General features: G+C 36.1%; 3 protein-coding genes across 7 annotated transcripts in view; 1 reads left to right on the plus strand and 2 right to left on the minus strand.

The window, feature by feature from the left end:
* LOC310734919 (dynein axonemal heavy chain 17-like) overlaps nucleotides 1–5,967 on the minus strand; it is a 35,710-nt gene extending 29,743 nt beyond the window's left edge. Inside the window, exons 1-4 of the mRNA XM_083557399.1 lie at nucleotides 5,555–5,967; nucleotides 5,266–5,438; nucleotides 220–391; nucleotides 40–139 (exon numbers count right to left, since the gene is read on the minus strand). Coding sequence (XP_083413525.1) covers nucleotides 40–139; nucleotides 220–391; nucleotides 5,266–5,438; nucleotides 5,555–5,887 — 778 coding nt within the window. The 5' untranslated portion in view covers nucleotides 5,888–5,967. The remainder of the gene's footprint in view (nucleotides 1–39; nucleotides 140–219; nucleotides 392–5,265; nucleotides 5,439–5,554) is intronic.
* A 2,387-nt stretch (nucleotides 5,968–8,354) lies between these two features.
* LOC310734197 (protein C1orf43 homolog) lies at nucleotides 8,355–13,228 on the plus strand. 2 transcript variants are annotated; one of them, XM_083555924.1, is made up of 7 exons: nucleotides 8,355–8,572; nucleotides 9,477–9,578; nucleotides 10,380–10,488; nucleotides 10,861–10,914; nucleotides 11,494–11,660; nucleotides 11,815–11,873; nucleotides 11,983–13,228. In XM_083555924.1, the coding sequence occupies exons 1-7, from the start codon at nucleotides 8,510–8,512 to the stop codon at nucleotides 12,188–12,190; spliced, it is 762 nt and encodes a 253-aa protein (XP_083412050.1). In that variant the 5' UTR covers nucleotides 8,355–8,509; the 3' UTR covers nucleotides 12,191–13,228. The 2 variants fall into 2 exon arrangements, with proteins under 2 accessions (XP_083412050.1, XP_083412051.1); XM_083555925.1 differs by having other exon boundaries at nucleotides 8,388–9,070; nucleotides 9,221–9,578.
* A 5,332-nt stretch (nucleotides 13,229–18,560) lies between these two features.
* The window catches only part of cyth1b (cytohesin 1b), a 52,403-nt gene continuing 44,762 nt past the window's right edge, over nucleotides 18,561–26,201 (minus strand). For all 4 annotated transcript variants that reach the window (XM_083555920.1, XM_083555918.1, XM_083555919.1 and 1 more), the window contains exons 3-13: nucleotides 25,668–25,732; nucleotides 24,634–24,700; nucleotides 24,135–24,253; nucleotides 22,263–22,343; nucleotides 21,952–22,064; nucleotides 21,477–21,625; nucleotides 21,201–21,312; nucleotides 19,619–19,695; nucleotides 19,412–19,483; nucleotides 19,171–19,325; nucleotides 18,561–19,050 (exon numbers count right to left, since the gene is read on the minus strand). In XM_083555920.1, coding sequence (XP_083412046.1) covers nucleotides 18,972–19,050; nucleotides 19,171–19,325; nucleotides 19,412–19,483; nucleotides 19,619–19,695; nucleotides 21,201–21,312; nucleotides 21,477–21,625; nucleotides 21,952–22,064; nucleotides 22,263–22,343; nucleotides 24,135–24,253; nucleotides 24,634–24,700; nucleotides 25,668–25,732 — 1,089 coding nt within the window. In that variant the 3' untranslated portion in view covers nucleotides 18,561–18,971. The remainder of the gene's footprint in view (nucleotides 19,051–19,170; nucleotides 19,326–19,411; nucleotides 19,484–19,618; nucleotides 19,696–21,200; nucleotides 21,313–21,476; nucleotides 21,626–21,951; nucleotides 22,065–22,262; nucleotides 22,344–24,134; nucleotides 24,254–24,633; nucleotides 24,701–25,667; nucleotides 25,733–26,201) is intronic.

Below are 26,201 nucleotides of genomic sequence, written 5' to 3' on the forward strand. Positions count from 1 at the left end.
GTGGTGATCAATTTAAGACATTTCGAAAGGTTTGCTTGCCTTCCTTAACATCATTGTAGATACTTCTCAATGCTGGCATATAACTGCTTTCTGCAGTTTCGAGAGTTTCTACCATTTTCAGCATCTTCGGGTCCATTAGCTGTAAAAAGAGAAACGTAATTTATTTCCACTTAAACATACATCATGCGCTTTAAAAACTTCTAATGTCATGCAGCATACCTGTTCATTTAAATACTCCAGATTCATTAGTCTGTCTCTCCAGAAATCAAACTCTGCTTTTGGAAGTGGGTTCAGACCATCAAGAATTGGCTGAGCTGATATTTGGCTCAAAACATTTGTCACTTGATGGGTCCAGTCGATGATTAAGGTCTCAAAATCATGTATGAATTTGCTGTTGATACAATATGAGAAGGTAAGGTGTATGTAAACAAATTAGAGTGGTTTGTACAATTTTGCATGTTGAAATAATCCATACACTTTATAAGAAATGTATTTAACCCATATACATCGTTTTAATTCATTCAGTTATTGGTAAATTATTTGATCTTTTTTATTATTATTATTATTATTATTATTATTATTATTGATGTACAGTTCTGCAGTAGCATAGTCTATGCGTACGTTCTCTGCTTGTTTATTGGTTGAAGTGTCCTATGACATCAATAAAATTGGCTGAGTTAAAGATACGTTCTTAACTTTCATTGGCTAAATCTGGTGACGTATGTCTTTAATTCCGCCTTTTATTTTAACGTGGGAAGACACTTTAACCAACAAACAAGCAGACTGAAATGCTTCTCATTTCTTATGGTATGTACAGTGCCAAATAAGGAAGTGCCTACTGCACTGTATTAACATTTTACTTCATTTTTAAATTAATAATTATATTTTTATTAATACATTTCATTATTTTAACATAAAACTTCAATTAAAAACAATTCCCTTTAAGTTTTTTTGGTCTATCGTGCTCTCTGCGAGAGACCGGGAAAATCAGCTAAACAAATTAGTTATGTGGCAAATGCAATTCCGCGATAAACCGGGGATCGAGATTCAAACCGCTGTAAAGCATGGGATTACTGTATATATATATATATATATAATATATATATATATATATATATAATATATATATATATATATATATATATATATATATATATATATATATATATATATATATATATATATATATATATATATATATATATATACTTTATGCCTACGTGTTACTTGTGCACATCCTTAGAATTAAACAGGATGCAGAAAAGATGACATGTGGCATCCACTTTATATCAGATCCAAAACATCTTTAACCCTTCTGTTTTTAAGGTAGAACTACATATTTACATATAAGCCCTGTTCCTCTTTAAAATATAGTTTTTTTTGCAGTGAGTGTGACTATAAGCTGCAGTATAACTTTTATTTAACTTTTATTTTATGCAGTATAACATTTAATTTAAATTCAATTTTTATTTGTCACATACACATTCATACAGAGTCCGACATGTCGTGAAGTGCTTTTAACGAATGTCCAACATCTAAACTTGAAAATAAAAATAGTTAATAAATATAATTAATAAAATGAAAGTATTTAAAGTATATTAAAGGTATAAAGTATAACTATGAAGTGAAAAATTCAGGTTTAGAATAACATTATATATACACTGGCGATCAAAATTAGAGAACAATTTATAAACAATTAAACAATTCTGAAATAATGTCATCTTCACTGCTCAACAGTTGAAGGAGTTTTTGTCCTGTCTATATCATGCTACCAGAACACCTTTTCCACAAAATAACAAAGGCATTTCCAAAAAGAAACATTATTTTGCAGAAAACACACTGATCAAAATTAGAGAACAATGACTGTAGCATGGAAAAAGATTACAACAAAATTTTCTGAAGGTTACAACAGACAGCAATTAGTAGGAAGTGTACAGGCCTCTGAATGACTTCAGCACATCTGCGGCCACAGGACAGCACTAGTCTCTCACACTGCTCTGGTGTGATTTTGATCCACTCTTCTTCCAGTCTCCTCCACAGTTCGATGACTGTAGTGGGTTTCTTGGCCATAAATTTGTCACGAAGGATTTTCCAGAGGTTCCATATGGAAGGAACCATATGTTGTTAAAGAAGGTTCTGATGAACATTTGCATTCACTCTGCCATGTAGCTGTATAAGAGGCCCAACTCCTGCTGCAGAAAACATGCCCCAAACCATGACACTTCCTCCTCCACTTTTCACTGACTTCTTTACACACTTTGGGTTCAGTCTTTCTCCAGTTTGTCGCCGAACATAATGTTTCCCATCGGACCCAAAATAAATAAAACTTGCTTTCATCACTGAAGTGAACTTTGGACCAGTTCTCCTCTGTCCACACAACATGCTTAGTCTAGCTTTTTAATTCTTTCTGCTAATGAGAGGTTTGGTCACTGCAAAGTGGGCTTTCAGTCCAAATGCTCTTAAACGTTGAGACACTGTATGACGACACAGATCCTTACCCTGTTCAGCGCTGAACTGGTGAGCAATTTCAGCTGCAGTGTGGAAACGAATTGCCCATTGAGATCCTCCGCAGTATCCTGTCCTCTCTTGTATTTGTCTTCCGTGGATGACCAGCCTTCTTGGAGGACTTGAATGAGTTTGTGATGTTGTAAAGATTCAATATTCTTGAAATCACAGATTTGGAACGACCAACTTGTCTTGCTATGGCTGATAGGTTCATCCCTTTGGCCTTTTTTTAATGCCTTAGTTAATTTGTGGAAAAGGTGTTCTGGTAGCATGGTATAGACAGGACAGAAACTCCTTCAACTGTTGAGCAGTGAAGATGACATTATTTCAGAATTGTTCAATTGTTTATAAATTGTTATTTTTTTTTATCGCCAGTGTATGTATGTATATATATATATATATATATATATATATATATATATATATATATATATATATATATATATATATATATATATATATATATATATACATACATACACTGGCGATAAAAAAAAGAACAATTCTAGTAATATTTCTAGTGTATATATATATATATATATATATATATATATATATATATATATATATATATATATATATATATATACACACTAGAATTATTACTAGAATTATTAAACAAATTAGACAGAATTGGATGGATAAGTATATGACATATTAACAAAAGTACAGATTAAACATGTCCCAGTGTGATTGTCACTAAAGTGTTTACTAGTATTTACTCACAGAAAATCTAGAAGGGTGGTATTCAAAACAGCTCTAACAGTATTTATATAAGATAAAAAAGCGAGTATGTGAAAAATTCTGCACTCGCACGCCTGGTTTGCTCATTAACACATTATGCCATTGGCTACAGAACTTAACGTGCAGTTGATGAAGCTGGATAAAAATGTATACATAAAATCTGCGTATACATTTTTTTACATTTAATTCTGCATATTTTGTATAAAGTATATGACAGTCATATCTGGAAAATGTTTTAAAATCTAAAATACACCAAATGTGGAGAATCCGGTAGAAAAAGACTTGATCCCACTTAGTCATTAGATCAGTGTAACTACTGCCAGAGGTGGGAAGTAATACAAATACTTTGTTACTGTACTTAAGTAGATTTTTTTGGTATTAGTACTTTACTATACTATACTATACTTTACACTATTTATTAACTTTTAACTTTTACTTATTACATTTTTACAAAATATTGTACTCTCTACTTCTTACATTTACAAACAGGCTCGTTACTTTAGTTTTTATTGCGTGCTGTTTTCAGCCCTTCGACTGATTTCCTGATTTTGCACAATTTTTTTAATCCACTGGTTTATAATTTCCTGGTTGTTACACACCACAGACGTAGACTAGTTTACAAGGCTCACAATGAGCGTGGCAGAAGGCAACAAGAAGTATGGGGGTAACGTGGATGAGACAGTGGAGGTCAACAATGTAACAGAGACATTCCTGATCACCTGATTATTGTCATCTTTTCTCTGCTTGTGTACTATATGGTGAATGTTCAGGCTGGATACATTTATTAGGTAACAAAATGTTGTATTAGATTTTGTATTAATATATTAATTAAGGCTGTCAAACTCCAAACCCATTTTAACGGCACTAGTTTTATTAATGCACCATTGATGCAGTTGACCATTTTTAATAAAAATATAAATAAATAAGATAAAAGAGGCGAAATTAAAACCTTCAGCACAACACACGTTTATTTACGGCATTCTTTCTTTACTCAGATATAAACAAATAAATACATTTATATAATAAAACCCCCCCAACATTTTTTTTATCAGTAAACATTTGCTTTACTCATGCGCCAAGTCTCAAATCCACAACAAAATCCGCCATGACAGACGCACACATCTGACCCTCTGGGGTCTTTTTTGATCGTACAGATAAGAGTAATACATCATTTGAATGGATTTTTCATTTGTACAAACTCATAATAACAACAAAATGCTGTGCTTTTGTAAAATATAGCTTTCTGCCATCTCTGTCAACTCTCTTCACAGACACACAAATATAACAACCTGAATCTCAGTAAATATTTGCCTCACAGACATAATAAATATATGTATAAAAAAAAAGCTCGAAAAGTCTCATTTTAAATAAACTTATTCACATCGAATACAAATATTCTCTAATTATGTCATCCGTATGAAAGATGTAGTTTCTCCGGTATCACCTCATTAACCGTCCCCGTGGAAACAAAGCAAAGGTTCTGTTTGGTGTCTGATCATTTACGCAATTTAGAACACCATAATTACTTTAAAAACGTTTACAATAATATTTTGTCTTCATGCACAATGTTGAGTCTGGTTTCACGAATAGTAAACAAACAATTGTTTAAAGCATCAATATTTTTGTCCGTGCCCATGTTGATTAGAGTATAAAAAAAATTGAAAGTATAAATTGAAGGTACATTTAGAATAGATAAAAATGTGGGGATAAATTGTGATTAATCGCGATTTAATATTTTAATTTTAATATTGACAGCCCTAATATTAATATGGCGTGACGTTCATTTACCAGTGTGACACCAAAACAGGTAGTAGTAATGGCTACTTTTTACTTAAGTACAAAGAATCCAAACTTCTTTACTTTAACTTGAGTAAACCAGTAAACTCAGTACAATACTTCAACTTTTACCCGAGTATTTGAAAACATGAGTATCTTCTCCTTAAGTGAACAATGTGTGTACTCGTGCCACCTCTGACTACTGCAGGGATCAGAGGTAAGAGTGTTTGTGATCCAGACCTGTAGTCAGATTTCTCCAGGAAGTCTGTAAAGTCAGGTAGTGGGAGGAAGGTCTTTCCTTTGAGGCGATCTCTCAGCATGATTATCACATTCTTCATCATGTGAGCTTGTTGAGACACGTCTGACCCTATGTCTGTTTTCTTCATGTCATTTTTAGTTATCAGATGAACAACCTATAAATTCAATATAGTAAAATATTGATTATGGGCAAATTCACCTCATTATCGAACAGCTTCGACAATGCTGCCTAACAAACACGTGTTAGCTACACGCTAATGCTAAACCTCACCTCGGAGACTTCCGCCATTGCGTTCACAGACGAGCTGACAAAGCTTCCAACCAAAAGCCTTCGGACATTGTCTGTGTTTATTTCCAGGTTTTCTCTTTTAAGGAAGTAAACAGTCGATTTGAATGCCCGTGGAAAATCGAGAGTGACAACAAGTTGACCTGCAGTCCTTGCTGAAATATAAAGGATGCAAACGTTGACGTTTTCAAAAAAGTCCCGGATAATGTTCCGATTTTGCTCCGACGCGATGCACTTCGACCATTTATCTCGTTTAAGTTTCATCGACATCAAAATAATATTTTCCAAGAACTCGAGTCTTTTGTCTTCTTTATCCATATTGTCTTGCTAAGGTTTATCAAAAGTGTAAAGTTTTCGATAATTACAGATGATCAACTCTTCGACTCTGCCTAACGTTAGGTATCCAACAGTCGAAGTGAGTGATGCAGCGCGTGCGTTTAATTTTATAGAGGAACCTGTAGCGTCCTTGGTTGCCATGGAGACCGGACTGGTTTTGGTAATACAGCAATCTTACAATATTAGAACGACGGTATAAATAATATAAAATAATATGTTTAATATTACAAATTGTAATATTCTAATTAATGTAAATACGGAAGACATAAACATAAAATAGGAACATAAAATAGAAATTATAAAAATCGCGAGGGTTAATTTCTGAGTTGGAGAAACTCGTGATAAAACCAGCCTGAATGATTGACCAATAACACTGGTTTTATTCTCACGTTCAAATCACTAATTCAATGATCCTGACAAGCCCACATGTCCACATTTCTTTCTGGAGCTGCTTTTGTTTGAAAGTAATTAATCACTCCTATTATATTATTGTTACTCCGATTGTAATAATCCAGACAGTGTATCAGTTGTCTGTTTGTGAGAGAGACCATATAATGGGGTCAGTTGCTTTATTGTATCCAGCAGTGGCGGGCCATGCATTTGGTACCTGGGCCTACAGCGAGGACTTACCTGACTTAATCCAACTCTTAATACCACCACTATCACATCGAATTTAGAAACCATCAATACTATACAAAAACGCAATATAACAACGCGTGACATTACAGAGAGAGAGGCATTTTACATATAGAGGGTGCAAATCATTTTACTAAAGCAAGCTTCAAACCTCTACACTACAAATGCAACTGTGCACCTACATCATCTGGAGCAGTTCAGAATCAATATTTGTCTAATAGAGATAGTGAATGTTTAGGCCATCAGAGAAGGCTTTGCTGGCCCTGACGGCCCATTCCCTGATATAGATACACATAAATAAAATAGTAGTGCAGATGTATGTAAGGCACAAAATGTGTAGAGAACAAGGAGTATAAAAAATACAATATGTAATATGTACATTGTATGTACAACTGTACAGAACAGGGGTGGCCAACCAGTCAGAGATCGAGAGCCACTTTTTTTTACTGTGTTCTGCAAAGAGCCACATCATACACATGGGCACACATGAACATCACCCATCCCTTCCTCTAACACACACACACACACACACACACACACACACACACACACACACACACACACACACACACACACACACACACACACACACACCTCTGCTCAGCCAGATTTATTGTAAATGTCACACTCCAACATAATGACAGAAATTGACTCCTACAGTTCTAACACACACACAAACTCTGTTCAACCAAGTCCACAAACAAAAATATAATAATTTACAATAGCGTTTTTCTTTTACTATGCATGTTACTGGACTTTTGGATTTTTAGACTTTTGGCATTCCTTGCCTTGAACAATACCCTTCAAATCTGGTTTGTATTCCGTTGTTGCCACTCGAAGCAATTCTTTCACATGGGTGTCAGTCAGAACAGATCGATGCTTTGATTTCACGTGTTTCAGGGTAGAAAACACAGACTTTGTGTGTGGGTTTGTTTTATGTGCGTGTTCACTTCGCTTGAGTTCAATACGGTATTTTCATCAAATGCGCATGTGCGTGAGATGAATATACCGCAAAGTTTCCCAGTAGGGGCAAGATCATTTAAGTCTTAAAAATACCGTATTGAACTCAAGCGAAGTGAACACGCACATTAAAAAAAACACAAACACAAACTTCGATATGAACGTAAGAGCCGCATGAAACCAGCCAAAGAACCGCATGCGGCTCGCGAGCCGCGGATTGGTCACCCCTGGTACAGAATATATATATATATATATATATATATATATATATATATATATATATATATATATATATATATATATATATATATATCTTTTTTTTTTTTTTTTTTCATACAGTGATCTAACAGTATAGTTTAGAGTTCAGTAGGGTGATGGTGGATGGAAAATCCACCTTCTTGATGGAAGGAGGTTAACCAGTTTGTGATTGGGATGTGAGGAGTCCTTGATGATGTTGTGAGCTCTGAGCAGATATCTGCTGTGGTGAAGGTGCTCAATGGCAAGTAGTTGTAGAGCCTCAGTACCATACAGTGATGGAGTTGGTCAGGATGCTCTCAATGATTAAGCGGTAAAAGCTCGTTAGAATCCACAGAGACACATAAGCTTTCATAAGACTCCTCAAGAAGTAAAGGCGTTGTTGTGCCTTCTTAACCAGAGCTGTTGTGAAATTATTGTGTTGTGAAATTATTAGATGAAACTTTTTTTGTCATGTAGTCTACTCTACTTATCAAATCGTGTTACGACCGGTCTGTCGGTCCCAATCGTGAAACGATTACCTGTGTGTGTGTATATAAATTATGTTTATACTCTCCAGCACAGTAGGTGGTGGTATAAATTGTTTTCTTTTAGTCAGGGGCGAAGAAGAAGGGGGCGGGGGGAATCACGTGATCGGGCTGTTTATCAACAATGTAGTAGCATTCGGTCCAGAAAGCGGGCGCAGTTACTGTGCGTGTGTGTGATCTCAGGCATATTTGCTGGTATGGAAAGCTGAGTGTAAGAGTTGCGAAAATGAATACAGAGTCGCCCCTCTCAGGAGTAAATGTAGTGCTGGTTATGACCTACGGGAGTCTGGTAAGGAACTGGCTAGTTAGTTGGCTAACAGGCCACAGGGTCATGTAGACCATTTCGAGGAAGTAAACCAAATCAAATGCGTTGAGTTCATACTGTGCATGTGGATTCATAAAGCATTTACAGTGGCGCCATTTTCAAAGCACGGAGCAAAACAAAATGACTAACACGTACTTTTAAAGTTTAGGTAAAACTGAACATTTAAGTTTTTCTTAAAGCTAAAAATAGATGATAACATGGAATTACCGGAGCTTTTTAATGAGTTATTGAGGCGACGACTTATCGTGGGCTCCTGGTTTTGTTCTACCGATCGGTTTATCCCCTGCAGTTCGGACACCGACAAGGAGTTCGGGAGATCAACAGTAAGTTATTGAATATCGATCGGGAGATGAAACAGATACATTAACCACAGCGGATGAAACTCATCTCATCTCAGCTCTCCCTCTCTACACTCACAACTCCCGCACAGACTCTTCTTTCTCGTTATTCCGAAAGTTCCAAGTAAACGTTTAACATTGAGTGAAAAGTTGTGTTTTAAGATGTCCAGTAATTTCATGTTATTATCTATTTTTAGCTTTTAGAAATATCTTAACTATTCTGTTTTAGTTAAATAAATAAAAAAATTATGTGTTGGTATGTTTGTTTTGACAGCTCTGTGCTTTAAAAATGGTGTCATCAGAAATGCTTTGGGACCAGACATGCGCAGTTTCATCGCAACGCGTTTGTTATTGTTTACTTCTTTGAAATGATCTGTATGCATGTGCGTGTATTATTTATGAGAGCTACGAAATATATTAGAATATTATGTTTTTATGTTTATGTTGTAAATAATAAAATATACAATGTTTTTTCTATGTTATTGTTAAATAGTGTCCACTTGATACATCATTTTGTGTGTGTGTTTCAGGTGTTTGTGTTGTTGTTTATCTTTGTGAAGAGACAGATCATGCGGTTTGCTATGAAGTCCCGCAGGGGACCGCATGCGCTAGTGGGACACAATGCTCCAAAGGTCAGCCCTTCCTTTAACTGGAGCAGGAATCTCATCAATAAACTACTTCTTCTTTCGGCTTCTCCCATTATGAGTCGCTACAGCGGATCATCCGTCTCCTCTACATCTGCCTCTTTCAAACCAACTACTGCATGTCTTCCCTCGCATCCATAAACCTCCTTCATCGTCTTCCTCTTTTCCTCCTTCCTGGCAGCTCCATCCTCAGCATTCACCTACTGATATACCCCATGTCCCTCCTCTACACATGTCCAAACCATCTCAATCTTGCCTCCCTCACCTTGTCTCTAAAACGTCCTACGTGCACTGTCCCTCTAATAAACTCATTTCTAAACCTGTCTATCCTTGTCACTGCCAAACAAAAAACCTCAACATCTTCAGCTCTGCTACCTCCAGCTCCCCTCCTGTCTTTTACTCAATCTCACTGTCTCTAAACCATACAACATCACAGGTCTCACCACAGTCCTATAAACTTTCCCTTTCACTCTTGCAGACACTCTTCTATCACAAATCACTCATGCTATCACTCTTCTCCACCCACTCCACCCTGCCTGCACTCTTTTCTTCACATCTCTAACACACTCTCCATTACTTTGCACTGTTGACCCCAGCTACCTAAACTCATCTACCTTCTCCACCTCTTCTCCCTACAACCGCACCACTCCACTGCCCTCCCTCTCATTCACACACATGTACTCTGTCTTACTCCTACTCCTGCTGTCACACTGTCTTCATACATGTCCTAATCTCTTCAATAATCATAATGATAAATATAATAATCTGGATTCATGGATCTGTTTTCAGGAGCTGAAAGCAGAGATTGAATCTCAGCTGGCCAAAGTAAATAATATCTGCTATGAGCCATGGCTGCTGGCTCCAGATGATGAGAGGCTGAAGCACTGTGGGCAGAATGGTGAGGAAAGGGTTTGCTGCCCTTTACATTCACTGCTTCCTCTTTAGTTACCGCTGCACCTTGTCTATATTGACACTATTAATATTATTTGAATGATTTGAAGATTAGAATGGGTGTCTACTGTACTGAAGTCACATGGAATCCCAAAAAAGTGTTTTTCATACAGCTTAGAGAATAGTGAGATAACAGTTTTCAGCTTCAAGTCATAGTCCGTGCTTTATAGTTATACGTTTATTCCTACACTGAATCTGTAGTAAAAAACACTGCACTGTACTAAGATACGATGGTGAAATTTGAAATTATTTCGTCTATAAACAACCTTCTGTAAATGTTATACTGTGTGTGTGTGTGTGGGTGTGTGGGTGTTCGCAGGCTGTTTTAACTACCTGTACAGAATGCAAGCTCTGGATGCCATCAGAAACACTGGTAAGAGCCTCTGTGTCAGGGTTCACTTATTTAGAGCAACATACAAAGGTGCTTTAAAGTCTCTATCAATGAATAAAGCAATACTGGTTTACTAGATTGCAAACTTAGTATAGCACCAGACTAAAAATCTGTCGGGACAAATTATAGCTAATGTACATATGATGTTATGTATTGGTTACATGTTCTCTAAGGAGAAGTGCCTTAACACGTACGCAGAAGATTTGTTAGATAACTTGACCTTTTGGTATTATTATGATCAGGATTACGAACGTTTCACAGGCATTTATGCACAAATAGATTCCTTTCCAGAGGGTGCACAAACGTTAATCAGTACTCCAGGAATGTCAAAATGTCCAACAGGAACTTATTATTCTTTTATTATAACTTTTATTATTCTGCTTCATTAGGTCATTCCTCAGTAAACATGCGGTGCAATTAGAAAAGTCTGATCAGTTTAATAGTAAATGCTGAATTATGCTTTGTATTGGTTTCTGTGTGTCATTAAAACTGTGATGTGTAAAGATATATTACAGATGTAGTCTGATTAGCTTTGCCTCTTGTCACCTGTCTCACATGAAGGCATTGGGTTTCCTGAACTGGCTCGCTGCCCCAGTGCTCTGACCGGCCCCTGCTACAGGAAGTGGCTGCTGGACCTGCATAGGTCTCACTCCCTGATCAAAACCAGCCACGGCGGCCTCATCGACCGCCTGCTGGAGGGCTACAACAACGCTCGTCACGGCACTGCGGTGTGTGTGTGTGTGTGTGTGTGGCTTTATTATTTTATTAATTCGTCAACCAGTAAAGCAAAAGGGCAGAAGTGTCAAATATTTAAAATGATAAAGAGATAATTAATATAATAAGAATATAAGTACTAAAATATTGAACCTTTTTACTTGGAAGGTATTTGGTGAAGTTGAATTCCTCAAATACAAAGAAGACTTGGCTGAGCTGGCTGCCATGTGAGTACACATCTCTCTGTCTAAATCATTAGAGTATCTAGGTGAGATTATCATCTGAAGAAATGGTGTGTATGGTGGCATGACCTCTCATCACTATTTGCTTTCACAGTGTGAAAGTGCACTCCAGCTCCACCAGCCTGAACCAGCAGGACCAGTCAGTAGCCAAAGACCTGACAATCTCGAATGGCCCGTCCTCAGACTGCATCATCCAGATGACATACCTGCCCTCCTCAGGCCAGCGCAACAAGAGACCCAAACACTTCCTAGAGCTCAAGAACTTCAAGGACAACTATAATACACTAGAAAGCACGCTATAGGGACCTAATGGACTGTCCTTGGTGTTGTGGAGACGACTCATGAATCTGAGGTTGTTCAAACCTTCTATAATAAATAAAGGAGAAGACTGGGCTGTGTGGGACAGTGACAAGCTGAACAGCTTGTCTTTGTGAGTCTTCATTTAAAATATGATGGGAGAGAATAGTGTTATAGTAGGACTGGATTTATCGGTTAAGCTGGTGCCAGATTTCCTTACTGAGGAAAAGTCACTGCTGCTATTTCTCACCATTCCTTTATGCAGAGAGGCCTGTATGAACTAGAGATTAGCTGAACAAATGCAACAAAAGCTGTGACATACTTACATAATACGTATTATAGGGGGAGGCAGTAGCTTAGCGGTTAAGGCATTGGGCTTTAAACATTGGACTTTGGATCCAAAGGTTGAGTTTAAATCCCAGTCATACCAATCTGCCACTCCTGGGCCCCTAAATATTTTATTTAAACTCCATCGCTGCTCAGTTGTATGAATGAGATAAATGTAAGTCGCACTGAATAAGGGCGTCTGCCAAATACCGTAAATGTTATAAGGGGATTGGAGTTGTGACAATTTGACGATTTATTTTGTAATTAATTCACACAAATGGTACATTACTGTAGCACCTAGAAATAAATATGATTCCATACAATGTAAAAGTAAGCTAGGAGACAGGGATGAATGCTTATACATATGAGAAATCCTTCAAGTGCACTTTATTTAGAGAGTTTGTGTCTGTGTCTATAGGAGGAATGTAAGAAATTGTAGAATTTGGAACTAGAGCTGCTATGCATTTAGACTCTGTGCATATGCTACTTAAATCACGAATCCTCAAACAAACCTAACCCTTGTGTGTGTCTGGTATGTCACTGCATGAAGCAATGGTTTGGTGAGAATGTTGTGTATTTACTTTGTTCTGTTGGTCTTGAACTTTTCTCATACACACTCCCCAAACCATAAAGAAATATGCATTTGCTTGGGGTTGATTGCAGTTTTTTAGATACAGTATTGAGCAAATAAAAGTACAGATCTTTTTTTTCCCAAAGCACTTTCTATCTCTACATGCATTCTTTTCACTTCACAGAAGCATCACGTTCGATCTTGCTTTTAGGTCCAGGTAGGTCACATGCACTTGTTTCTTGATTAGCAAATCAAAAAGCAAAATGTGACATGCCTTCTTTCATTTTTTTAATTTAATAATCAAAGCAGAAAAAGATAATTACATGGATAAATTTTCTATATTTGTAGTAATCAAAATCTGACAAATATGATCAAAGCCTTAGTGTGCAATAGTTCCAATCTAACATCCTAATCCAGAAGTACAAGTGAGTTTTTCCTCTTCATCTCCACTTGTACACTTGTATAAATAAATATGAATAAAAAAAAGAGCAACATAGTGAGAGATGGCACACAATCTAGTAGAGCATGTGGTGGGCAGGGCCGTTCTTCAATAAGTGAAGACTGCATGGTATGACACTGTATAAAGAGGTTATGTGTCAGACTCCTATTTTCTCTCACTCTCTTGTTGATTTTGAACAGCACAGGGATCCATACGAACCTCTCAAGGTGAAGCCACTGATGGATTATGTGCTGATGGTTGATGTTGTTTTACATCCAGGGTTTTTCATGAGCACAATAAACCCAAAAAAACTCGGTCAAAAAAAAAGATGGTATGGAACTATAAATAAAGCGTTTATAATTATTTTACATGTTAAGATAAAAAATAAAAGTTATAATAATTAAATTCAAATATTAAAATTATTTAATCAATTGGTTTTCATTTTCAAAACTGAAAAAAAAAATTAATGCAATGCTGCCAGACCCCTAACCTGACAGTACAAGTGTATTTCTTTACCAAAATATAAAAAAATTGTAGACAATGTAGTGCAGCGGTGACAAAACTATGGCCCGTTGAGTGTTTATGAAATCGACCGCATTCATTTTGCCCTTCTTCTGCAATGCCCTGCTGATACATTCTCTCTCTCTCTCTCTCTCTCTCTCTCTCTCTCTCTCTCTCTCTCTCTCTCTCTCTCTCTCTCTCTCTCTCTCTCTCTCTCTCTCTCTCTTTTAAAGGTTCTTTTTATAAAAAAAAAAAAATTTGCTCAAATTGAGGGGTGGCTGGGGGGATCTGGTTGTTGTGTAATTCATATATTTTTTACTAAAATAATCTTTTCATAGGGGGTCCCCAAGATTATTTTAGTAAAAAAATATATGAATTACACAACTGGGGATTAAAGCCTTGACTCAATTCGAGCACTGGCTTCATGTGCCTTTTTTGTTTGATTAGAGGCATTTGTAAATTGTACTACTGAAGTTCAGCGTTAATAAAATAACATCTTTATGTACCAAATTATAGAAAGTAGTTTTAATAACAGTATCAATAAGTACAGGTATTGATATGCAGTATCCATATCGGACTGATGTAAACGCATCCCCAGTTATAATATGCATTACAAATAGAACAACAGGTGTCACAAAGTAGAAAGTAAGGTCATCTTGACACATTAAGAAGGAGGGGGAAGGTGAACAGACATGTTTATGTTCAGAATAACTGTGTTGCATGAGTAGTATTGATCCAATTCTGAGCTGCTGGAAAATGAATTACTAATGCAGTCCACTTATATGTTGCAAACACACACTTACATTCTCATCCAACTACAAGCTAAACACACGCACACATTCAGGAAATATTTCCCTGTGTTTATATCTGTGGGTGTCCTGAATCCCTGGAATGTATGGATGAGTTGCATATGGAGGGGCAGCAGCATGATTCTGAGCCCTTCTGTATCACCAGTTACTTATTACATTTAAAAGCATTGCTCAGGATCGTATTTCTCATTTTAACATTCTTTTACATGCACCTCATTTCTTCCTTTCCAGTCATTTTTTTGGCTTTCTTGGCTTACTTGTTCATACCATTCCTATAACTTGCTTGGGCCAGACTTTGGTTTAATTAACAGGCCAAAGAGCAGTAGAGAGCTAGAACACAAACACCTGCAAACACATTTTAACATTAAATTCTATTGAGATCAATAAACATCCTGTTAGTTACAGAGGAGCAGATAAGCAGCAAAGATGAATGGTGACTTTTCAATGTGTGAACAGTAATTATTAGTCTTATTGTATTTAAAAACCTCCTGCAGTATATATTTGCTCACACATGTCACCATTGCTGTTAACCTCCACTCTTCTGGGAAGATGTTCCACTAGATTTTGTAGTCTGGTTGGGATATTTGTGTTCATTCACCCACATTGACATTAGTCAAGTCAGGTACTGATGGGCTGCTCCCAGAGTGTTTAATAGGGTTGAGGTCAGAGATCTCAAGACCTTCTACTCATCCTGGAACAGATTTAGGTCTCTAAGTCTAAGTGAAGGGAAAATGTAGTGCAACAATATCCATAGAGATCACCATAGTATTGTGTGCCTCCAGCTTTGTGGTAAAAGTGTGTAGAAAGAACCACATGTAGCTGGAAATGTCAGGTGTCTCAATACTTTTGTCCATTGAAATGTGTGCATCAAATAATTTCACTGGATCCCTGTTATTGTTCAGGCTTCTTTTTATTTTGATCCAATTCTTTTTTCTGTATTAATTATTTTATCAATATAGCAGCTAATCTACTGAGTAAGAAAACCTCTATTAATGTATAATGTATTACCCAGTGCTCAGTGGGAATACTTCTAATCTGCTAATGCACTGAGATCTTGTGGTTATTAATGATGTCATTAGGATGCTGTGACATGCAAAGTGTGTTAGGAGAAATCATTGTTTAACTGGTTCTTGCAGCCATGCCTCTGCACTCTTTTACTGACTTTTATTTGCTGATTTTGTCAATACCTAATGGGTTTTAGGAATGTACAACTGATATTGCTTCAATACTTTTCACAGAAAAAATATGCAAAGAAATAAACAGATGGCAATTGGCCGAAAGAAATTCAACATGTCTGTGTTCTCACAGAATTATATTTTTTATTTGCCTTGGACCCTGTAATGGATAGTTTGAATTTGAGGTAATATATAGTAACTGCCTTTCCATATAACTATTTAGCATTGGCTATTGCATCTGTATCTGTATAAGATGCTATTGCATCTTATCCACCATTTTCCCATTGCAATTTTCAGATTTTTCCATACTACATTCATGTACAAAATGCAATCCTCAATAGAAAGTAGATCCAAAAACCAAAATGTCCAGAAAAAAAAATCATGAAATAAGTTCTGTTAAGTTTTGCAGTGGGAGCTGTGGTGGTGCAAATCGGTAAATTTGTGTGGTGTAAAACAATGGATCCTGTACCTCATAGAATGACCTGCTCAAGAACACCTGTGAGGATATCACTCATCATTTCTTTGCTAAATTTAAGTAACTGGTAGGAAATTAAATTATATATATATTTTAGTGGGTGCAGACTGAGAAAGCAAATACGTTTTTCACTGGCTGGTGATATTACTTCTACTGTTCCTGTTCCTCTGTGCCTAATACACTTTAAGTAAGTTTTATTTTATAGCACTTTTAACAATGAAAATTGTCCCAAAGCAGCTTTACAAAGATATAGGTTATAAAACATGAATGTTTAAGTTTATTGCCGATAAGTTTATCCCTAATTAGTGTGCTAGTGGCGACTGTGGCGAGGAAAATCTCCCTGAGATGGTGTAAGGAAAAAACCTTGAGACCTAAAAAGGAACCCATCTTCCTCTGTGTAGCACCGAATGATTAAACTATAATGAATGGCCATTGTTGAGGTTTAATGATCAGTAAATTGCATTACTGATTCTCAAACTGCATTCCTAAGCCATTGTAGCAGACTGTTAATATTAATTACAGTGCAAATTCATCCTCATGTTCTTGAGTTGCTCAATAAATTCATTCAAGACAGACAGGCATGACAGGCAGAGAGAAATAAGCATTATTATGTATACTATTTATTACATAAAAGTTAAAGACAATGTACAGTGTGATTAGGGTTCAAGTAGAGACTCTGGCAAGACTAGAATAGCAGCATAGCTAAAAGGGAGAGCCAAAAAGCAACACAGACTGAAGACAGGGATCTTATGTCAAAAGTGCTGATTATAATTCAGTGGTGAGAACTAACAGTGTTAATGGCTGTGCATTCAGTCTTAGATCAGAGTTACTGGCTGTGTTGTCAATCTTTTTTTTTTTGCCATTGCCTCCACAGGCTCACTCATTAAGGATACACTTCTAACTGATAGACTTCGAGGCACTAAGCTTATAAATGTCTATTTTATAAATACTCTGTCTCTGTAAAGCTGCTTTGGGAAAATCTCCATTATTAAAAGCCCTATACAGTTATAACTGAAATGAATATTAGAAGAAGGAAATGAGGATTATTGAAGTGTGTGAGATGACTACAAAAATGCTTGTTGCTGATATTGTAAGTAATAAAAACGTGAACCTGCTTCCTCCAAACGCTTTTGCTACTGTAGTGTGAAAATCCCTTCTCAAAAGAATTTACTCAAGTTTCAAGCATGTTCTAAAAACATCATTTACTGTTGAACTGCAATATAAGAGACGACCAACAGCAGCTCCAAGGTTTTTTTAACTTTTGTGTCTGCAGTGGGAGTTTTATTGTAGGTCTGTAAGATTACATGGCAATAATCAAAATCAAAGTGATAAAGGTCTTTTCGAAAGCACATTTTTTTATACAAACATTCAGACAAAAAGAAGATTTTTTACAACATTTAACTCACATTAGGTACTAACATTTCCAATCATTTCAACAAAGCAACCAATCATAATTTAAATAATAATTATTTTTATTATTGTTGTTCTTTCTGTAATAATACTAACTAATATTAACAACAATAATAATAATAACTAAATAATTACAAATATTTGTAAATGCTACAGTGTTATCCCAGATCAGTAGAGAATAACATACGACCGTGCTTATGTAGGAAAATACTGCACAAGCCCAGAGCGCTGAGGAGACAAATCCTTCTTCAAGTTTATCACTGGATCTGGGCAAACTAAAGAAGCGAGGCGAAGTTGATAAAAAGTAAAACAAAAAAAATTGTGTCTTGTTTATACTGTTAAATACAGAATGTAAGGCCACTGTTAGAATGGGACATTACAGTCCCATTTCAATAATCCTGACAAATTAAAACAAAAACAATCCAATCAATCAGTCATAAAGGCATATAAAAATATCTTTTTATATGAGACATTTAAAGTCTTAATTTGAAAGAAGCTTTAAAATTCCACTTGAAACAATACAAAGCAACTTATTACAAGCAAGCAAAATGTCATTATGGAATTTGAACATAAACACAATGTATCAAATAGTCAGGAGGATGTGCAGAGAAATGACATATCCTACTGTCTGTACACGAATGAAATAAAGAAACATAAAAACTGACAAGTATTTTTCAGCAGCTTTTAATTCAGTTGCCTTGTACAGTCAGACCTGCTGATTTAAGATATACATAGAGTGATGCAGGCTATTCATAGCGTGGATTTACACCCATTATTTGTAACATTTGCTGTTTGAGAGCCTCTCTTGTACAATGCTATAATCCTTCAATACAACTAATTAGGATTGAATGTTTTTTTGTTTTCTCAAGAAGCATAAAGTCCATTCTAAAGAAGTGTCACTTAAGGCTCACACAAACTCTCAGTGCAGTTAACCATTTTCCCTTTTAAAACACCAGGGCATTCCTGAGTAGGACTAATCCAGTCCACAGTTATGGCTTCTAGGTTCGTCCACTTGCCAAATCACAGGCCAGTTCTTATGTGGCATGTGGACCACAAAAGTTTCAGAGAGTCAAAAAGACCTACTGCCTCTTTATAGATGACACCTTCTTCTTCCTGGCTGCGAGCATTTCATAGAAAGGGTCCCTGCTGATGGCAGCTCTGGCAGAAGAAAAGATAATCCTGTTAAATTCATTTGCCTCTTTTAAAAGCATTTCTCGGGGAACACTGTATATAAATCCAAAATTATTGCCCCCTGGTGTGTTCAGGAAGTCCACTCACTTGATACTGCTGATCCATTCCTCTTTTTCTTCAACGGTTGGTGCTGAAATTCTGTAGAATGTATGGTTTCCCTCCACAACCCGACCATCTGCCTCAGTCTTACAGGCTTTGATCACTTGATCCTTATTGTCTGGGATGAAGAGCTCAAAGCAGTTCTGTGAGACAGTTATTCAAACCATTAAGGAAACGGTAAAACATGTTTAAAGTTCAAAACGAGTTTAATGCATAGAAGAGTACATACTGGTTTCTTTGAATCCTCCACATCTCGAATGCTTAAATTCTCCAGTGGAATAATCCCTCTTGGCTCTTTATCCTAAAGTAAAAGTTAACAAAAAATCCTTAATAAAACTATTACATGAGTGCATTGACATGTAATTGGTTTACTTATCACTAAAAAAGTTGAAATAAAATTTGAAATAAAAATAACAATCCAAATTATGGTGCTTACAGTAGTGTATTCAAAGTAGTAAAGGCAGTTATCTGTCAAGATAAACCATCTTCGTTTCCATGTTTTTACTCGTCCCCCTATGAAAGAAAAAAGAATAAGAATGATACAGCCCACTGCTGATAGTGAGATCTGAGTTAACGTTTAAGAGAGCGGACGAGATGACGGCAACAGAGAAATGAAGCAGGATGAGGTTTGGAGCACTGCAGCGGACAGATATGTGAATGGATTTTGTACATTAGTTCATTTGCTTATAATTGGTTTACTCATTATCAGTCAAAAGAACAACAGACTATAGAATCAAAAGTAAATGTCCAAAGAGATATGGAGGGATGACTCACTTTAATTATACTAAACAACACAAGCTTTCATTAGCATGTGGTCCACAACACGAGGTAAAACTTAGTCTTGCATCTTACAATTATAATGAGGCATTCATTTTGTACTTACTTTGAAAGGCATGCTTAAAATTAGACTTTAGAATTAAGGATTTATGGCAAAGTAGTTAAACGAGGAAAATGCAAGCATTGAGTTTTCCTGTTACACGATGGCCCTAAAGGTCATACATCCCAATGTCAATCATAAAGAGCACATACTTTACGAGGGAGAAAAAAAAAAAAAAAAGTATAACAAGTATTTCTGGACTCAGCAGAGCCATTAGTTTGGAAGAGTAAAAGACAGACCTGTGTGTTTGTTAAAACCTCTGATGTTTCAGCTTTTAAGATGTTGCAGAAATTGTGCTAATAAGCAAAGAGGATAAAGAACCTGCAGTATCCAGAGATAAGCGCTTATGTCTAGACAAGATCACAGCGGTAGCATTATTATGGGGTTTCACACATTGTGAGTAATTCAGCAATGTGCAACAAATGCCACATTCCAGCAGAAACATAGTGTTATAAAACTATTAAGAAACATAAAACAATTATTATTATTTTTTTTTATAAAAGTATTGGGCCAAATGAAAGTAGATAATGAGAGCAAAGCACACCACATAGAGCACCAAGAAGCACAGCATATTGGCTGATGGGAAAAACAGTGTACATACCTCCTGGAGAAAGAGAACAGGAGAACAAAAGAAAATGGAAAAAAGAATAAATTATAATAAATATGAAAATTATAATAAATCAAACGTTATATTTGGGTGATGAAGCATTCGATAGCATCAAGAATTTGACTAAATCACTGTCATTAATATTACACTTCTATATGCCACCAGATGGCAACCAAAAGAAGAAGAAAAAACTAGTCGAGCTCAAGGTCCTGTATGTCATATTTCTTATTTCATACTTCATATTTTAATCATATTACATGGTATCAGTGTCAGGTGGGCTAGGTTTGACACAGGCTAATCTGACACTAACATGCAAATTGGTAGCAAATGTAGTGAATAACATTTTTTATTTGAAATAACAGAAATATATATATATATAAAAAAAAAGAAAAAATTATAAATGAAAAGCATTAACAGTAGTTCTTGTACATTATTTAGTGTGCAATAAAATAAGCATAAGCCACAGTTTTATTATATTTTCTATACATCTTATCCGAAAAAAGAAAAAGAAAAAGACTAACATTTAGCACTCACCTAATTTTAATAACCAGCCTTCGCGGTCTGGATTAAAAAATGTATGTGTGAGATCATTGCCGTCGTCTTCTGGTATCTTAAAGGGCTCATTCTTGATACTTTCATACAGGTTCTGTAGATATTGACACGCATTAAAGAGACAATTAACAAACTATAAAGAGAAAGCATACACACCAACCAGCAGAGAATTCTGACATTATTTTATTTGGTGACTATTACAGAGATCCAACTAATCATTGTTTGAATATGTAAGGCAGATAAAACATAAAATCTGACCCTGAGCAAGTCCTCTGGTAGGTCTCCACCATCATTAATGCCTCTATTCATTGCTATGAAGCGCTCAGCTGAAGGCTTGTCCTTTACGTTAGGGTTGTGCAGGCTTGTATTTAACATGATGATGGCAAATGAAAGAACGTAGCAGGTATCTGCAGAAAAAGTGAAGGCAAACTTTAAGCTTGTGGCATTCTATCCTTTTAAAGGGAAGTGACTATGCATATATTAACAGCAGAATGACAGTAATGGATCAAAATAGGCCAAAACCGGTGCCACTTTCAGATACAGAAGCACTTTAGTCTCAATAAGAGCATGGTGCTTATAGAAGGTAGGCAAAAGGCTCATGTATGAGTAACTGTGTGTAGGTGGGAAAAGAGTGCAGAGGGATGGGTTGAGTGTACTACTTATGCAGGAAAAGGTTAAATTAGCTTTTGCAGAATTAAATATTAAAATTGTCATAAAACAAGCATTGACTTGCCTGTGGACTGAAAGACACCAGGATTGCACTGACAGTAACGCTGTGCAAAAGCCTCCATCATGCGGTCAATCTTCTGGGCTTCACCAGGTAACCGGAAACTCCACAAGAATTGTCTTTATGGTACAAAGAGGGATAATGCACTTAAGGTAATTACAGTATTAAAGCAACAAAAATAGCATTTGCATAACTGCATATTTATAACATGAGTTAACCATTTAACAACCCAATTCAGTCTCATATTTTAAGCTTAAACATATAATAATCATCATAATGAATATGATGTTAATGATTATTATTATGATATATTTTACCTCAGTGCCTGGACCAGGTTGAGATCTGTGAATTCATGAAGCTCCACAAAAGAATGAAGTACCTCAATATTGAAATCATCCCTAGGGAAGCAAGAGGATGAAGTATATTATTTCAAGAATTATTCTAATATTAGATGCTAACTAACTAAAAGATAACCTTTAATACTATGCACCAGAAGCCTGTGAAATAACTTTTAAAATATGTTTTAGGTAATTTCAAAGTGTGCCCTCAAATTATTTTACTCTATACAACAAGAATGAGCAGCAATAAACTAGCATCATTTGTTTTTTCATGTAATTATCTCAATGCTTCCCACAGTTTGGTTGACAAAACCAAAGAGATAGTTGTTGACTTTAGGAGAGCACAGAGCGGCCATTCTCCACTGAACATCGATGGATCCTCTGTGGAAATCGTCAGGACCATAAAATTTTTTTGTATTAGTTTGGTGGAGAACTTCAGCTGGTCACTTAACACCAGCTCCATCACCAAGAAAGCCCAGCAGCGTCTCTACTTCCTGAGAAGACTGATTATGTTCTACATAGGGACCATCAAGAGCATCCTGAGCAGCTGTATCACTGCATGGTTTGGGACCTTCACCATCTCATACCAACAGAGGATAGTGAGGACAGCCAAGAAGATCACTGGAGTCTCTCTTCCTTCTATCACGGACATTTACACCACACGCTGAACCCGCGAAGTCAACAGCATTGTGGACAACTGCACACACCCCTTACACACACACTTCACTCTCCTACCATCAGGAAAGAGGTTCTGAAGCATTCAGACCCTCACATCCAGGCGGTCCAACAGTTTTTTCCCTCAAGCCAACAGGCTCCTCATGTTCTGGAGAAACGTTGTCTCATTTCACTGTGTACTGTGTCAGCTATATATGGTTGGAATGATAATAAAAGCTTCTTGACTTGACTTGAGATAGATTTCCTATATTAAAAAGGTACAACCACATGTAACTAACAGCTTCCTAAAGGTCCCTATAAGAATGGCAATACTGAGTGTTAATAAATGTATTTCACCTACATAAAGAATGCTTTTATTTAACAGCATACACCTCTGTCCCTTTAATCCTGTCTCCACAGGTCAGGAATAGGCCATAACAATGGTGTGTGCCTGCACTTGCATAAGTGTGTGCTCTGTAATACCCATGAGACTAGAGAGAGAAATTTAAGTAATGGATGAAAAGATGGGGGTGGACTTTAGAGATGTCCCGGCCTATTCACTAGAGGTTAAAAATTCCTATTTTTTGTGACTCTAGCCTCGTTGTCTTGGTGCTTTTTATGTATTCACATTGAACATACAGTACAGTATATCCAATCTATATAAGAGTAATTGTGTGTTATGTGTATGTGCTATCCTGATTAATATAAATCATGACTTCTGCCAGGGTGTTTAATGAGGATGTACACATGACAGGATGATGTAATTCTGCCTTAGACACAGAGTCCAGGAATAATACAAATGATATCATCATGAATCAGTGAGTGCTCTCAGTCTGCACCCACTACATATTGTTTTTATATTTTATACCTAAATATGAATAGAGAAATAACATTTTCCAATTATATGAAAACCAAATGATAAAGTTTGTGGATTACAGACCAGATGATAACATAGCTCTTTTCAGTTTTTGTGCATGTCATGTTTGTAAAGATAAGCATGTTAACTCTAGAATGAAAGGGTAATATGATTAATTTTGATGCTGTGTAATCAAGGAGCATATAACTTAAGGAATAAAGAACATAAATAATGCACTGTGATATGCTGACTGCATTTATAGCTGCATTCATAAAAAACACCTGGGAAACATGGACTGCACTGCTGTCATCAATTTAGCTGAGGAATTATGTCATTCTCACCTTTCACCTAGATAATCTCCAATGGCTGTCTTGTTGAGGCCCTCACCCTTATAGAGAAACTGAGCGATATCCTCACAGGTGTTCTTGAGCAGGTCATTCTCTATGAGGAACAGTATCCCCTGTGAAAAGGCAGCACAGTTTTACAGCACACAAATTTACAGATGGGCACTACCACAGTTCCAAATGCAAAACTTAACAGAACTTATTTCAGGATATTATATTACCAAAAAACTGTGGTTCATCTACTTTCCCCCTATCTACTATTCCATACAGATTTGCGTTTTTATGCATGAAAAAAAATGGCAATATAATATTATATATATATATATATATATATATATATATATATATATATATATATATATATATATATATATATATATATATATATATATATATGAAAAGGCAGTTATTATAGGCCTCAAATCCAAAATGACCATTACAGGGTCCAAGGAAAATAATAGATATAATTACATGAGAACACAGACATGTTTTATACCTTTTTGGGATCCATGTTGAATTTCTTTCGGCCAATTGCCACCTGTTTATTTCTTTGCATATTTTTTCTGTGAAAAGTATTGAAGCAATATCAGTTGTACATTCCTAAAACCCATTAGGTATTGACAAAATCAGCAAATAAAAGTCAGTAAAAGAGTGCAGCGGCATGGCTGCAAGAACCAGTTAAACAATGATTTCTCCTAACACACTTTGCATGTCACAGCATCCTAATGACATCATTAATAACCACAAGATCTCAGTGCATTAGCAGATTAGAAGTATTCCCACTGAGCACTGGGTAATACATTATACATTAATAGCGGTTTTCTTAATTAATGGAGTAGCTGCTTTATTAATATAATCAAATATTTAATACATAAATAAGAAAGGGATAAACATTTGAATAGAAGCCTGAACAATAATAGAGATTCAGTAAAAAAAAAAAAACAGTCACATTTCCTAAAATACTTTTTTTATCCACCGTTCACATAAGCCAGTCTTTGTCTGGATAAAGAATGTATAGGATGGGAGGTTTTTCGATTTTATTTTCTGAATGTTGCCCTATATTTTCTGTTCACTTGAACTTAGAGACCTAAATCTGTTCCAGGATCTCTGAGATCTCTGACCTCAACCCTATTAAACACTCTGGGAGCAGCCCATCAGTACCTGACTTGACTAATGTCAATGTGGGTGAATGAACACAAATATCCCAACCAGACTACAAAATCTAGTGGAACATCTTCCCAGAAGAGTGGAGGTTAACAGCAAATGGTGACATTTGTGTGAGAAAATATATACTGCAGGAGGTTTTTAAATACAGTAGGACTAATAATTACTGTTCACACATTGAAAAGTCACCATTCCTCTTTGCTGCTTATCTGCTCCTCTGTAACTAACAGGATGTTTATTGATCTCAATAGAATTTAATGCTTAAATGTGTTTGCAGGTGTTTGTGTTCTAGCTCTCTACTGCTCTTTGGCCTGTTAATTAAAGTCCATCAAAATAACTGTTTTCAGAAAAAACACAAATACAAACCTTTCTTCAGTGGAACCCAAGTTCTCAATCTCATTTGTCACCTCTGCTATCTCATCCTTGAGCCGCTATAGAGGAAAGAGGGAGAGAAAGAAGAAAGTGATTAATGGGCAAAGCTAAACATGGATCTTTCAAAAAACCTCATATGTTTAGTTTGACCAGGAACACTCAGAAGGTTTCTCTACAGTGTACAATTTGTTATTTTAATATTTATTCATTTCACAATATGGGCCAAAGTATGGCCCAAGCAAGGATTAGGAATGGTATGAACAAGTAAGCCAAGGAAGCCTAAAAAATATTGTAAAGGAAAAAATGAGGTGCATGTAAAAAAATGTTAAAATGAGAAATACAATCCTGAGCAATGCTTTCAACTGTAATTAGCAACTGGTGATACAGATGGGCTCAGAATCATGCTGCCGCCCCTCCATATGCAACTCATCCATAAATTCCAGGGATTCAGGACACCCACAGATATAAACGCAGAGAAATATTTCCTGAATGTGTGCGTGTGTATAGCTTGTATTTGTGGGAGAATGT

Source organism: Silurus aristotelis, assembly GCF_946808225.1.
Source record: "Silurus aristotelis genome assembly, chromosome: 12".
Classification (NCBI taxonomy): Eukaryota; Metazoa; Chordata; class Actinopteri; order Siluriformes; family Siluridae; genus Silurus; species Silurus aristotelis.

Excerpts from the sequence above, each read along its gene's own strand:
- LOC310734197 (XM_083555925.1), top strand. The coding sequence starts at position 9,315 with ATGATCTGTATGCATGTGCGTGTATTATTTATGAGAGCTACGAAATAT. Across the intron at positions 9,579-10,379 it reads TGGGACACAATGCTCCAAAG|GAGCTGAAAGCAGAGATTGA; the intron begins GTCAGCCCTTCC and ends ATCTGTTTTCAG. Across the intron at positions 10,489-10,860 it reads GAAGCACTGTGGGCAGAATG|GCTGTTTTAACTACCTGTAC; the intron begins GTGAGGAAAGGG and ends GGGTGTTCGCAG.